Genomic DNA, 14,149 nt, shown 5'->3' with positions numbered 1-14,149 from the left:
TTCCAACACACACTAAGAAATTATCTGAGATTACTTATATATCTTACTCAGCTCTGAATTTGTTCCAAAGCCCATAAACATTTGATACAGGCCCATTTCACAGCAACTGAAAACATCGTCTGATTCCTCTACAATCTGAGGCACACAGAAGATTTATTTCTTTGGTCTGACCTCTCTGGGAATATTTTCATTCAGTAGAAACTTGTAATGTGTGTTTATGTAAATACTCCCCATGGATGAGTTTGGTTTTAGGGGGTTTGACTTGTTATGTAGATGCCAAAACTTCCCATCTTCAGCACCCTGCTTAATATTTTTATCTAGGGAACAAGGCTCAGCCTTGCAATCTCAGTGGAAAGGAATTCAAAAGGCAAGAGTACACAGAAGCCTTTCTGAAAATAGTTCTGCAAGCTCCAAAGCCAATATTCTCAAAAAAATACTGCAAAATCCTTGGTATTTTTGCTTATGCAAGCACAAGAAAGCAAAGAACAAAATACAGTGGAGTCTCACTTATTACCTTTTATGCTGTTAAAATTGTTGTGGAAAATTTTTTCATAGCTTTGATTTGATAATTTGATGGCATGAAACAGAAGGGCCTGAATAGCAACTGGTCCAAAATACTGTGCTTCCCCGAAATTCAATGCTGCACTGATTTTCAGCATCTAAAGATCTAAGTAATAACTGGTATTTTTAGTGTAGAGTTGTGCCTTGTGTGAGCAGCTAGTCTGAGTCAAGTTTCTTTCATTTCATATTCATTAATAAATTCTTGCCCAGCAAGATATATACAGAAAGACAACCTTTGATGATATAAATGTGTGCTTTGCTCCATACTTCAGTGGAGCCTGTGGTGTTTATGTAACCACAGAATTTGGGCCGTATTTTATTCTAACCTGATGAAACATAGGCTGTTGTGTCTTGGCAGAGCTGGGAAGGTGCCTCGAGGCAGGTGCAGGCACTGTGCAGAGCAGCTCACCTTGCTGGGCATGAATTCCATGGTTCAGAGAGCGATGCAGGATGCACAGGGCAGGGCATGGGGGCCAATGAACTGGGGATTAAAATGCCCAATACTCACAGCAGAGAGACACAGAACAGGAATGAAATCAAGTGAGCAAGAAATGAGGCTAAGAGGGCCAGAAATGGGAGAAACAAATGCAAACCAACTAGAATGGTGTTAAGACACTGGCTCTGAGGACACAGAGCGATGATGAAGGAGAGAAAGGAGGTAAGGATGGGGAAATTGGATGGGATATGTAAGAGTGAAGGAGCTCAGGCTTCAGTGGCAGGTCTTCTGCTGTTGTTGTATTGTTCTAGTCTGCATAAGCCTGAGGTAATTGTCTGTGTGCAGGATGACACCCAAAATGCAGCTGTTCATCCTTCAGGGATCACAGAATCTCAATGTGAGGCCAACACACCAATGCAACAGAACAGACCCGCCCAGTAAGGGATGAGCTGACACCAAACTGTTATAAGCATACTGGATTGTGCTGAACTTGAACTGTAGGATCATTAGCTACTTCAGGTCACATCCCAGCATCCTCACTTCTCACCTGGCTATGGAGTTGCCAAGGCCTGTAGTCCTCTTCCTCACATCTCCGATCAAAGATGGATTTGTAGTCAACTTTCACCAGCTGCCACTCAGAGCGGTGGCTGAAGTGTCCAAACACCCTGCAGAATGCAGCAGGAGGAACACACAGTAAAAGGAGTCTGGTAGTTACAGAGGTACAGTCACCACAATTTCCAACAGAGATCAATTGTTTTGAGAGCGAGAGTCCTACTCATTTTCACTGGACTGACAAGGTGAAACTTAGCCTGCTAAATTCTGTAATCCTATTAGAAACTGCAAAATTGTATGGAGCTTTCATTCTGTTCACTAAGACCCTCCCATTTATGACAATCTCCAAAATGACTCAACGTGAAGAGTCAAGAGAAGACTTGATGTGGGGCTGGAGACAGTAATACCTTCAAGAGTTTTATCTGAGTTTTAAGCTTTGGGAATCCCTTGCATGCAAATTAAAATCAGAACCTGAAGGAACATTTTTCATACATCTTTATTAGCTCAGGTTAGTTTCCAAGCCACATATTCTGCTTATTACAGGTCAGTCAGAAATACTTCTTGTTTTTACAGTCTGATTTCAGATAAAATATCACAGTTTCTGGCATACTGAGTCCAGATTTATGCATCATGCATAACTCAGCATACCACATTGAAACTAAACATAATTTTTCATGAGTCAGCCTCAAGGCAACATTTTGTCATTCATTTTTATAAAAGAATGTCTTCACTTCTCTGTGTCTCATTTAAAAAAAAGACTGCAGCAGCAAAAACACAGTTATAAAAAACACCTCACAATTTTTCTTTCAAATATTAATCTGTTAACAGGAACTCTGCTTTATATCACATTCAATTTGAGGAGTCAGGTTTCATGCTGATAAGCTAAGTGATAATGTGTTTGCAGCTTGCAAGGAACCATGTTGCTAATCTCTCAGTCATATCACAAATAAACTGATGATTTAGCAACAGAAGACTGCAAACTCTTGGCTGCAGATTGTACTTGGTTTGGTCCCCAACCAGAAATGCCACTGTTCCAAAATACCTCGCGTGGTTCACCTGCACAGCATCATTGTGGCATGCTCACTTACGTCATGATGAGGGTTTCCTCTCCAGGCTCCCCTAAAACTCCATCTACAAACAGTGGGAGGGATGTGAAACTGTACTTGCTCCAAGATCTCCCTTCATCAAAACTTAACCTGGAGGAGAAAGCAGAATTAGTGTCTTCTTTCCTTACTCTCCTATTTTACTCAAAGGGATTCTCTAGTTAACTGCAGCTGCTATGGAGAAGCAGAAAACAGCTTCTCTTATTGGATTCTGATTTTTTTTTGTCCTTTAAATAACTATTTTTTGGGGAAGCATCATAAATCAGAGCATTGATCAAGCTTGTCTGGCATCATACCACTAACCCATGGCCAATATTTAAGTGGTAGAAACTAGAATTTATGTTAAAGATTGATGCTCAAAGGGCAAAATGCAGTCTAGCAGAAGATTAAAAAAAAATAAACTAGAGATTTTGAACATCTGGCTTTTGAGTCCCCAGTATAAAACATTTTGAGGTTAGTTTTCAGGAGGATGAGTTTCTTCAGACCAGCAGTCCCCCCTGTGGGGAGTGTAAGTGAAAGCCTGCAACCACTCATAATTTCTTAGAACTTGGGTCTCAGTATTTGAGATTCTGATATGACACTAACTGTGATGGAAGTAAATAATACAGAACAGCACAAAGCTATACTCTGCCTCCTCACTCAGGAGTGCTAACTGCACTTTTGCATTATCAGTTACATACTGCACTTTTGCATTATCAGTTACATAACCCTGAATGTATTCAACAAAATTCTGGTGCATAAGTGCTGCCTGCCACACAAAAGGCAAGTTCATTAATAATTCTGAAAACTAGGACTTTTTTGTTAACTTCATGAGACATAAAAGCATAAACAATACACACACACACATACACACACATATATGTAATAAATAAACAAATCCAAAAAACCAAGACGTGCTAAATCAGGAGTGTTGTGGAATTATACCGATGATATCTCAGATCTTGCGAAGCCAAAATTATATAAACTGCAATTTCCAGGATTTCTTAGCTATATCTGACCTAATGTTTGCCAGTATCCTAACTAATATACTAATACTTTCTAGAGCTTCAGAAGACTGGATGCATACTAAGTGCCTACTTCCTGGCATATGGAAAGAGGGATAGCAGCCATTTAGCACAAATGGAGTCATTACCAGAGGTGTCTGATAGGCAAAGATGTGTGTTTCATGGCAACAAGTACTCCACCTTGATCCAGGTACAGAACACTGTGCTCTTCCTCAAAGATCTGAAAAAAAAAAAAAAAAAAAAGGTATTAATTTAAACCTATTATCATAAGAATGAAGAAAATGTCACAGTTCTTTAAGCAGGATCATGACACAGGACAGTTATATGCTAGGAAAATAATAAAGTAGAGGAAATTATAGATATGTTTCCTGGACTCAGTTTTTTTTTTTTTTTTGGTATTTTTTCCAGGTCCATGGAAAATCCATTCTTCTCTTGCTTGACAGAAAGTTAGAAATATGATCTTTTTGCAAGGATCAACAATTTCCCTCCTTTCGATGACAAATTTTTGTTTGAAGAAGAATTTCATGTGTTTGCACATGTCTGGCCCCATCTCAAATGATTGATTTAGGCAGAAAAATGAGGCTGGTCAAACACTGCAAAATAATTAGATTCTTGGATTATCAAATATTGGAAAATATTTTCTCTCCCTGTGTCTTTTTCATATTAACTTTCTGCAAACATCTGCTCTACAGTCTCTACAGCTGCATTTGTTAGTCTGAGAAAGTTACTCTTTCTCTCCATGACTTGATATTCCATTCAGAAAATAGGAGTAAACAGAATTTCCTGATCTGAAGATAAACACATTAGAGGAGGTGAGACTCCACTAAATATTAGGAACTGGATATAATTTCATCATCCAGTCTCTTTCCACAGGTAGGTAGCTTTGAACAAGGCAAACTGAATTTTGCCTTTTTCTGAATTTTGACTTTTTCTGCAAAATAATCCATTTATATGGACAACAAACTTTGGACAACTCAGCTTAGGTGAAGTGAGTCTCAGCTGAAGTGAATAAAAATAGACCAGCGAAACTGCTGATTTTTGGATAAGTATAGTCATGGACAAAAAGAAAAATAGTTTGGTTGGGATGAGGGATTTACAACAGTAAAAGGTAACACTTTCTCTCCCCTTATTGTTCATAATTTATTCTGTTATCTTTTCTATGGGATTAAAGTGAAGTCAAACTCTGAACAGAATAATAAAAATAATTTTCTGTTATATGAAGTCTAACAGCATATTCAGTTTTTCTCTTTGAACATCTTGGTACCTTTGAGAAAAAGCTACCCCAAACCAAATGAAACAAAAAGTAAGTGACAGATTGAATCTACTTTTATGATATTTTCTGATTTGTATTTAAACCAGTGATTCTGTGCTACTTACCTGCCTCCAAGTGTTCCCAGCATCAGAAGTAACAAACATGCTGATGTCATTGTCTGATAGCTCAGTGCCTACATTACCTGTAAGATGAGCACTGGTTAGTGAAGGAACCCTCTCAGAAACAGAACAATAAGCAAATCAGGGGAGTAAATGTATTTATTTATTTTGCAGTTGTAGAACTTCTGGGTTTGGGAGGAAAATGAGAGGGAAGGGGGAAGAGGGAAGGTGTTTCAGTTTGAAAAAAATATATAAAAAACCCAAAATATACAACTCCTCTACATGCAAAGGAAATACCCTGATTTGATCTTATGCTCACAGGAGTAGAGGGCTAGACATGATCTCCTCTGTCTTGAAGGCCAGTTTCCATAAAAAGCATATGACAAGCTGAAGGCCCATAAGGATTTTCATTTGACAGCTTGCCTCCTTTCCCAATACTGGGGGTGTGGCACCCCAGAGCCATCCAACACCCTCCACAAACTCCAGAATTTATCCAGGTTTGCACATCAAACAAGGCAATTTTTAAATGTTTCATACCTGAAGCTACAATAATACTGGGGGCAGTGTCTCGGCTGGCGATGTTTCCTGACGTATAGGGGTTGTCTGAGACCTTCAGGTGAAGATGAAGGGAGCAATAGGGCTATGGAGAAAGGGGAAATAAAATAAAAAGCAGAAACAAAAATCCATGCTCCTGTTTCTACAGGCCTAGAAACATACAGTGTCTTTCTGTATTTCCTCCTAATCCCTTAGATGGGCACAGCCACTTTGCCATCATTTTCTGACACAACCCATTCCCAGTGGGAATCTGATGCACCAGGCTGAAACCAGGCTGAAACCCCCTTCCAAGGACCACATCTTTGAGGCTGTACCTGAAAGGAGAGGACCAGGCTTGCACAGGCAGATGATGGTAAGGACTACCTGAGGCTCCCGGCTCCTACTCTGTGAGAAGCAATCATGCAGATTGGTGCAGATATGAAATGACTCTGAGCAGCACTGCCCAAGCTATCTCTGAAACAAGAAGCAATTTAACCCTACTGCTGTGGTGCTGAATCACCACTAATTAGCCAAGGAAAAAAACTTTATTTCATACCATTTCTTAACTCTTTTTGACATATGACTGCTCTGAAATGCACTGCAATAAATACAAAAAAGTATCACAACTAGAAAGTGTTCATTTCAAGTTTAAAGCAAAGCTTCATTGCCCATCTGGATGTGACCTTTAAGTTTTCAATACAAATACATCCATGGAAACCTTACCTACTTGCTATTGATTTTGTGTTCTGGGTACTCAGGTAAGACACAAGTGGTACAGAATAAATCAGCTGAGCTAGAAAGTAAGACAGATGGGCAGATTTTCAAGGCTGCCATTACAATTCCCTCCAAATCTGTAATGTGATATTTTCTGAAAATTTCTGAATGCTATTTTCTTCACTCGGGTTTTATTTCCAGAATTTTTTTTCTTTCAAACCTCAAAAGAGCCCTTCATGAAACAGGCTAAGGGAGGAGCAAGGGAAAAATACTGGCAAGAAAACCTGAAGCAAACTGACCCATTCCAAGTGGACAACACACAGGAGCAGAACTGGAGCAAAGCCCATTCTTCAGCTTGCCCAGCTGTGTAAGAGGGGCTGTGCAGAGGAATCTTCAGGCTCAAAGGGGGCAGGTTTTCCTGAATAACACCAGCTGCCTAAAGGCTAGAGCTGTGACCCCAAGAGCCCTGCAGACCTCCTCTATAGGAGACCTAGTCCCAAAGGCCACTGGAGGAGGGCCATTTATCCATCCCATCTCAAAGCAGGTGAATGTGACTGAAATGGCAATTCTCCTGTGGAGAAAGGCAGGGCTCTTCTGGCAAAGGCAAACGAGGGTGCTGAGGAGAGACGGGAGCTCTCACTTATGTGAGACAGGAAAGGGGGACGTGGGTGTGCAGCAGGGAGCACAAGCTGCCAAGTGGAATGTACTGAGCAGCCTAACTCCAAGTGACAGCCTTGCGAGGGCAGCCGCGGGAGCAGCCCGGGGCGCCGGGAGGGACTGGAAAACAAATTGAGCTGACACGAATGCAGGAAGTGGAAAAGCACTGCAAGAGCATGAACTCTTTCCTTTTACATTTGGGTAGCTTGTGAGAAGACTAAATAGAAAACATATTTTTAAAACTAACATACTCCAAGCCCACTGCAGCATTTTGAAGACAGAACCTAATGGCAACTCAGTCAATTCCCAACTCAGATGAGACCTTGTTAAGATTCAATCTTTGTGCTACCAGAGGTTTCCTTTCAAATTTATCTCATTTCACAGATATAGCATATAGAAATGGAATATATCTCTCCAATATTAAAAGCCATGCCATCTGTCTAAGCAGACAGATGGTCTTTTTAGTGGCATGACTTCTTACTGGTTGGAGTGTAGTAATGCTTAGAGTCTCTAGTGCCAACTGGCTATGGTGTGAAAGCCAACCTTTCCACTCTTAGCCAAACACCTGAAGTTACTGCCCATGGCCCCCCCACATCCTGACTGTGTTAGCATTCTCTTCCTCATTCCCCTGTACACCTTCTCCATCTCTGTCCTTATACAGTTCATCAACAGGTATTTTTCCAGTTGTTTTGTGTTCTGCTGGTCCTTCTGTGCTCCTCCTCCAGCTCCCACAGCTTAATTCACATACAGACATCTCACTGGTTTTCAGAATTTTCATCAATTTTCTCTGTCCTTTTTGTCATTACCAACAGGCTACTAAAATCATTATTATCACCAGAATCACAGGTTTGGGTTTCCTTGTCTTGTCTTGTTTCCATCTGTGCTAACTGTTGCACAGCCACCAAGGGAAAGGCAACCACATCATGGAGCATTTAAACTCTAGATAGAAGATAAAGCACAGGTGATAAAGCCCCTTTCTCTGCCCACTGCCACAGTTTTTATAATTATGCTGGAGTTCATTACTTGCTTCCTAACATTTTCAAGACAACACTCTTATGGGCCCCCCCTCAGGAAACTCATGAGTTCTTAGTAAAATTTCTCATAAACATCCACAAATCCACTTTTGGCTGTTCTGCACAGCCCACCTGAACTATCTCCAATGGCAGGACACAATACAAACCAAATATATTAGTGGCTGTCCCTCATCAGAAGTGAGAGAAAATATTATATATAACACAAAGATGATGCTGGTCACCATTCACAAACCTAGGGGTAGTCACAGTATTTGCTCACCTGCAATAGCACGGAACAATGAAAAGAGATAAACACTTTCAAGAGACATATTCAAAACACCTCACTTAGATGCTTAAAATACCCTGTACCAGATGGCATAAAGGTCCCCCTTTATGAGAAGAGGGTCTTTATCCTGAAATCCTTTTAAATTCCTATGGAAAAGACAAAAAAAAATGTGGGAGGGAATAAACAGATGTCTGGGGAAGCAAGGCACAGAGAAAATATAGACTTGCCCAAGGTCACATAGGAAATTTGAGATAGACCCAAAAATGGAATCAAGATTCTCCTGAGATTCAGCCCTGTGTTTGAACCACAAGTCCATCCCTGAAAGTTAATTGATTAACTCTGCCAGGCTCATCTCTTGCTAGACACAACTACTCCTCAGTTAACCACTTTGCAACACATGGTAAGTACTGAACTAACCCAGCATCTTTGGAATAAAATACCTTGGCAGCTATTTCATGAAGATTAAGTATATTCATCTTAGAATACAAGTGGTATACACGAGAAAAACAAAACCCTGGGATTAGATGGAATTTCATTGCTTTCCTCCTTCCTCATTATTTAGAGTTGTCTCACAAAAAATGTGAAGAAATTCTGGGTCCTTTTGAAAAACCACCTGGAGTGTACTGTCAGTAGAGGCATGGTTTTGTCTGGCTCGCCCTGTGCTTCAACCAGATTCCTTCCTAACCTCCTTAGCCAACAACTTAGCTGCTATGTACTTACTTCTGTTTTAATTCTCACTTAGTTTAGGTTTAAAGACCCAATGCACAGAGCACACAGCACTGCACTCACAGGCTGGGGACTGTGCTGTCACTCTGGGAAATGGCAGATCCCATTTTGCCAATGAGCTGGAACATGTGTCATTGTGAGTCCTGAGCTAATGCTGGAGACAATTATGCTGAAAAGCAGCAGTGGGAAAGCATTAGTATCTGCTGTGCAGCAAGGATGGGAGACACTACATGTACAATGGACTATGAAGAATTCACTTATCTGCGCCATAAGGAAAAGCAGGATCATGTCAGGAACAGTTATGTCTAGAAGGAAAAGGAGCAATTGACATAAGGAGGTAAAACCAGTGATGCAGGGGTGGCTGAAGAGGTGAGTGGAGTTTGTGAAGTGTTTTAAATGCTAAGCTATGTCACACTGACAAGGAACAGAATTGCCTAAGAGCAGGGGAAAATTCCTTTTCTCTGCCTTTTTTCTCCATAGAAAACCCTTACGGATCCCTGAGTTATTTCCAGGAAAGTAAACTTAGAGTGCTTCTGCTTCAAAAACTTTCCTACCACTCCCAACTTCTGTGGTTTATTCTCTATAATTTCTAGAATTCTTTCATTCCACATTCTGCCTTCATCTTCCCCACTATTAGGTGTGAACCTCAGATGGGATTTTTAAATAGCTTGTCTCTCTTGCAGAATTGCTATTTCACTTTGTGGTTTGGTATATTTTCTGTACTTCTATCCCTCCCTTTCTATGGCAAGCAGACTGTCTGTTCCTGTAAAACCTAATGAGTAAGTTTAGTTCAGATTTCAGCTATTTGCTTTCTTTCAAATCTGCAAGTTGACCACCTGAGATTCTGCATGCTCAGCTGAGGTTTCCTGCCCTTCTGCCATTCCAAAAGCTGGTGAAAACCTAAGCATGGAGGAGTGAATGAAAGAGGCCTCTTGCCTGTTTTACCCAATGTTGGAGAAGAGGAAAAATCAACATGGCTAAATACTCTTCTGGCCTTATCACAGGGCAGGGCTGATAAAATACTTCCCATTCTCCTGGAAGGACAAAGACTGAGATACAAGGTTAAAGTCCATTGAAGATTTGTCCCTCAGCACCCTGAAATCACAGAACAATTCCTGCACTCCAGCTCAAGTCACAGAGCACTTAAGAAATGTAAACAGCATGACAAACATCTACTGAGCTTGCCCAGGTGGAAGTAATTCTCAGAACAAGTACACGGTTGCATAGAGTGCAAAATAAAAACAAACTAATGTTTAAATAGTGGTTTATGTACAGTGGAGCTCCAAGGATGGAGATGCAATCCCCAGAGAACCATGTGCTTCTCCAGGTCAGTTCTCACTGTGTCCCTACAAGTGCCCACACTTTCTGCACCTCCTCCTGACCCTTTGCCTGGCTTGTTCAAATTTATCACCCCCAAGGGAACCCAGCTTGTTCAGGCATATCTGGTCTAATTTTAAATGAAGTTTATTGGATCTTCTGGTGCCCATGGATATAGTGGCAGATACAGTAAGGAAGGTAAGGCTTAAAGGGACCATAACTCACTCTCCCTTCATAAAAACTGTCCATTTCTATTTCACACACAGATATTTAACCCCTTCCATTATATAATGGCCAACTACAGTGGCAGGTATAGTCTTGTATACAAAATACCCAATTCCTGCACTTATAGGCTCACTTATAACCAGAGTGGCAAGTCAGACTTTGCATGATCCCTGCACAAAAATACCAGGAAAGCAGTTTCAGAACTCTAACTTCAAATTAAAAAAAAAAAAGTCTACTTTTATTATTTTATTTCTGCCTTGCCAGTCCCCTAGGATATTATACTATCATATCATATAATAAAAATCTTGAGTTTCTGATTAAATTGGTTATAATTTGAGGTCAAAATGTCAGCATTTTTTTTACTGAATATGTTCACTTCAGTTAAAACTAGATTATACTATCTATTTGAAACACAAAGGCCTCTTTACATAGTCCCTTCCAAAGAACTGAATGGCTTTATGCCTGCTAAGTTTTTTGCATGCCATCTTTTTTAGTTTTCACCACACAGAAGTATCTAATAAAAAATTCACTTAGTTACAAATTTTAAAAATTTGAAAGAAGAAAACAACCCCAAAATAATTTAGTCATGCTCTGAAATAACTCTTCTGTCTTACCCCCAGTCTTTCCTATTAATTTTGTCCAAACTGGAGAGGAAATGAAGGACTTGCATCTTGGCTCAATCAAAAAATCAATTATTTGAGCAGTTTCAAATATTTATTCTTTGCTCTTTCAATAGTGCATGACATTCAGTTAAGAGATTAGTGTAGCATTCAGCTACAAAATATAATGCTGATTCAGATTCTAATGCCTCAAAATGAGAAATTATTTTTTTTTAAGATGCAAAACAACGTGCAAGTACAGGACAGGAGCAGTAAGAGCAATCTAAATAGTGTCCCTGATTCTGCCTGGAATCATATTAGAATTAGTATAATATGAAAGCTATTGAGAATCCCAAATACAGGGGTTCTGAGTATTATCCCACTACTGTGAATAGATTGCATCAGCTGAAAAATATGTCAAGATCAGTTTAGGCTCTCTAACTTCATAGAGGTCTCCAATTCTATTCACATTACTTATATTTCACTCTCCCTCTTGGAAGCTGTTTGCATATAACGATGATTAAAGACGTAGCTATGTGTGGATCTATATCAGTAAGTACAGAGATGGATACAATTTACACCAACACAAAGCTGCACATATATTTGGATGAATGTGTCGATTCTCACTTATGAGCTCAAAGAGAAAATGATGAATGTTAATAAATATTAATGCCAAGAGAGCAGCCTGAAAGCAATCCCAATCTCTTTTCCTTTCAGCCTGTTTCCAGTTACTGTGCTCAGAGTTCTGAGCTACAGCAGCTCTCGCCTCCCATCTAGTGTCCAGAGAACTGACTGCCAGACACAGCATCCAGCTTCCCCTGCTCTTCCAGGGAACACAGCACTTCTGCAGAAGGCAGCTGATCCACTATTTGTTCCAGAAATTAAATTAAATTAACGTAAATTACAATGTACAAACCCCTGGCAGCCCAAGCCTGAAGCACTGCACTCCATGAGACATTGCATGGAGAGGGGAGCTGCCCTCTTTTTGTTATGTTACCTGGTAGAAAAAAGATTGTTCTGGGGTATTATCACCCCCCAAATTCCCCCCTCAGGTACTTACTAGGAGACAGTGAATGGGATTTCCCCTCAGATCCGTGTGCGGAGCCTGCAACAAACTCCAGTCTCTCCCTTTATTGTAGGTGATGAAAGTTTTCACTTGGTTGTCAATCTTCTTGTTAGCCAAGAACATTCCCTTTATCCCTGCTACCTAGGAAAAATTGACATGGCTGAAAAATAGATCAAGTCCATGCAGGCTCTGTGCATGTCCTGTTTTCTCTGTCAAACCCACCAGGGCTCTGATGGCTCTGTCAGTGTGGTCAGTGTCAGGGCCAGAATTGCCAATGTACATCAAAGGCAAGCTGGAGTGCTGGGGAAGAGACAGAGCCATCATAGGCACAAAGATGACAAATGGGAAAGAAATATTGTATTTCAGAATCATCAAGGGAACATGGCAAGATGTCAGTAGCATTATCTGTAAAGTGACAACCTCTCAACTGTGTAGGCATCCTTCCCCCTGAAAGATGAAACATGCACAGGCAATTATTTTTCTCTTGCACAGCAGCAGCAGGAAGCAGCAGCAATTTTGGGCTTGTGAAGAAAACAGCAACACACACACATAAACTTGCATTTCAGTGTTTCTATTCTCATCCAGCCTTCTTCAGACATTTCATCTAAGGATCTCAATGTGTTTCGAAACAATAATTATCAGTGTTTCAATGGGATAACTTGGGGCACAGAGGTATTTTTGTTACAGTTTTGTATTTTGAGGAAACCAAAGCACTGGTGACTCAAGCAAGGCCACACAGAATGCCAGTTACAGAGCTGGCAATGAGGTCTTCATCCTTTCTTTTTTTCCTGGTGTTTTACCCAACAGTTTAAATCCACAGACCTGCAGGAGGATTTTGCAAAGACATGACACTAACAGTTTCACATTGGAACCAAGCCTAAAAGTATCTTAGTGAGGAGAAAAAAAGAGTCAACCTCAAACCACAACTCACACTGCAGAATGTTCCCATCTTCTCAGCACACTGAAAATCAATAGCCCAATAGCTGCTGCAGCTTGAGAATGAATTTGTTAGGCTGTCATTCTGCAATCTGAGTGCTGCAATAAAAAGGGAAGTGATATCAGGAGAAGGAGGGGGTAATTGAGAAACTTTTTGGTTTCCAGCAAGTCTGTCCAGGCATCCACCTCACCTCTGCTTATGATGTAGAATTAGCAGAGAGAATCATTCATCAAGAGTTTTTATTCACAGAGATTAAATGACATGGCATGGCAAACAGTTACACAGCAGATTTAGAGCTTTTTACAGCTCAACCCATTTAATTATGTGGCTGGATTTGGATGCTACAGCTACCAGTGAACAGGACCTTATTGCACTTTAAATCACATGCTGTGAAACTACTTATGCACAGTGCTTAGGTACAGCACAGTGCTGTACTTAGTCATTCAAATAGCACCATCCTGAATTTCACTTGAAGTTCATAAAGACTTTGACATAGCTTGCTTTAAAGGGCAATAGTATTTAAGTTAAATATTTAACTAATTCATTGTTGATATAAACAGAAAAAAAGATAACCTTTTCAATTTACCAGCTAGATTGTTAGACCCTATCCAACTAAGTATTCAGGATTTCTTTGTTTTAGTAGAAAGGCACCCTGAAAAGACAAGGGTACTCCTGTCTCACAGTGACAGTGCATGAATAGACAGGGATGGAAAAAACCACATATTTCTGCCTTTACCACTAGAGGCTATAGCCTATAGTTGCAGTTGTACTTTGCTTTGCTGCTGTCCCAAAATTATTTTATTATATAGTCCCTGTGAAACGCTGGCCATAAATGATTAAAGAGCACTTTATATATCGAGCAATAAAAGTGCTCTGAAATCCTGATTTTTTTTTTTTTCTTTTTATGATTCTAGTCACAGGCTGGGATTCAGAATCCTTTCCTGAGAAAGCAAAGTTATTCTGTCAGTCTTGGACAGCTTTATCTTAAAAAAAAGACTGCACACACATGCTTGTGTACTCTCAGAAGGAAGAGACAGACCAATTGCAC

At 40.2% G+C, this 14,149-nt stretch overlaps 1 protein-coding gene across 3 annotated transcripts in view; it reads right to left on the bottom strand.

The window, feature by feature from the left end:
• The window catches only part of LOC134421856 (VPS10 domain-containing receptor SorCS1), a 258,672-nt gene that overhangs the window by 46,057 nt on the left and 198,466 nt on the right, over positions 1 to 14,149 (bottom strand). For all 3 annotated transcript variants that reach the window (XM_063163233.1, XM_063163235.1, XM_063163234.1), the window contains exons 10-15: positions 12,159 to 12,305; positions 5,565 to 5,667; positions 5,034 to 5,110; positions 3,785 to 3,876; positions 2,638 to 2,745; positions 1,545 to 1,662 (exon numbers count right to left, since the gene is read on the bottom strand). In XM_063163233.1, the coding sequence (XP_063019303.1) occupies positions 1,545 to 1,662; positions 2,638 to 2,745; positions 3,785 to 3,876; positions 5,034 to 5,110; positions 5,565 to 5,667; positions 12,159 to 12,305 (645 nt within the window). The remainder of the gene's footprint in view (positions 1 to 1,544; positions 1,663 to 2,637; positions 2,746 to 3,784; positions 3,877 to 5,033; positions 5,111 to 5,564; positions 5,668 to 12,158; positions 12,306 to 14,149) is intronic.

The sequence above is a fragment of the Melospiza melodia genome, chromosome 9, assembly GCF_035770615.1.
Source record: "Melospiza melodia melodia isolate bMelMel2 chromosome 9, bMelMel2.pri, whole genome shotgun sequence".
Classification (NCBI taxonomy): Eukaryota; Metazoa; Chordata; class Aves; order Passeriformes; family Passerellidae; genus Melospiza; species Melospiza melodia.
Note: the sequence above shows the minus strand (reverse complement) of the source record. Positions and strands in the feature narration are given on the sequence as shown.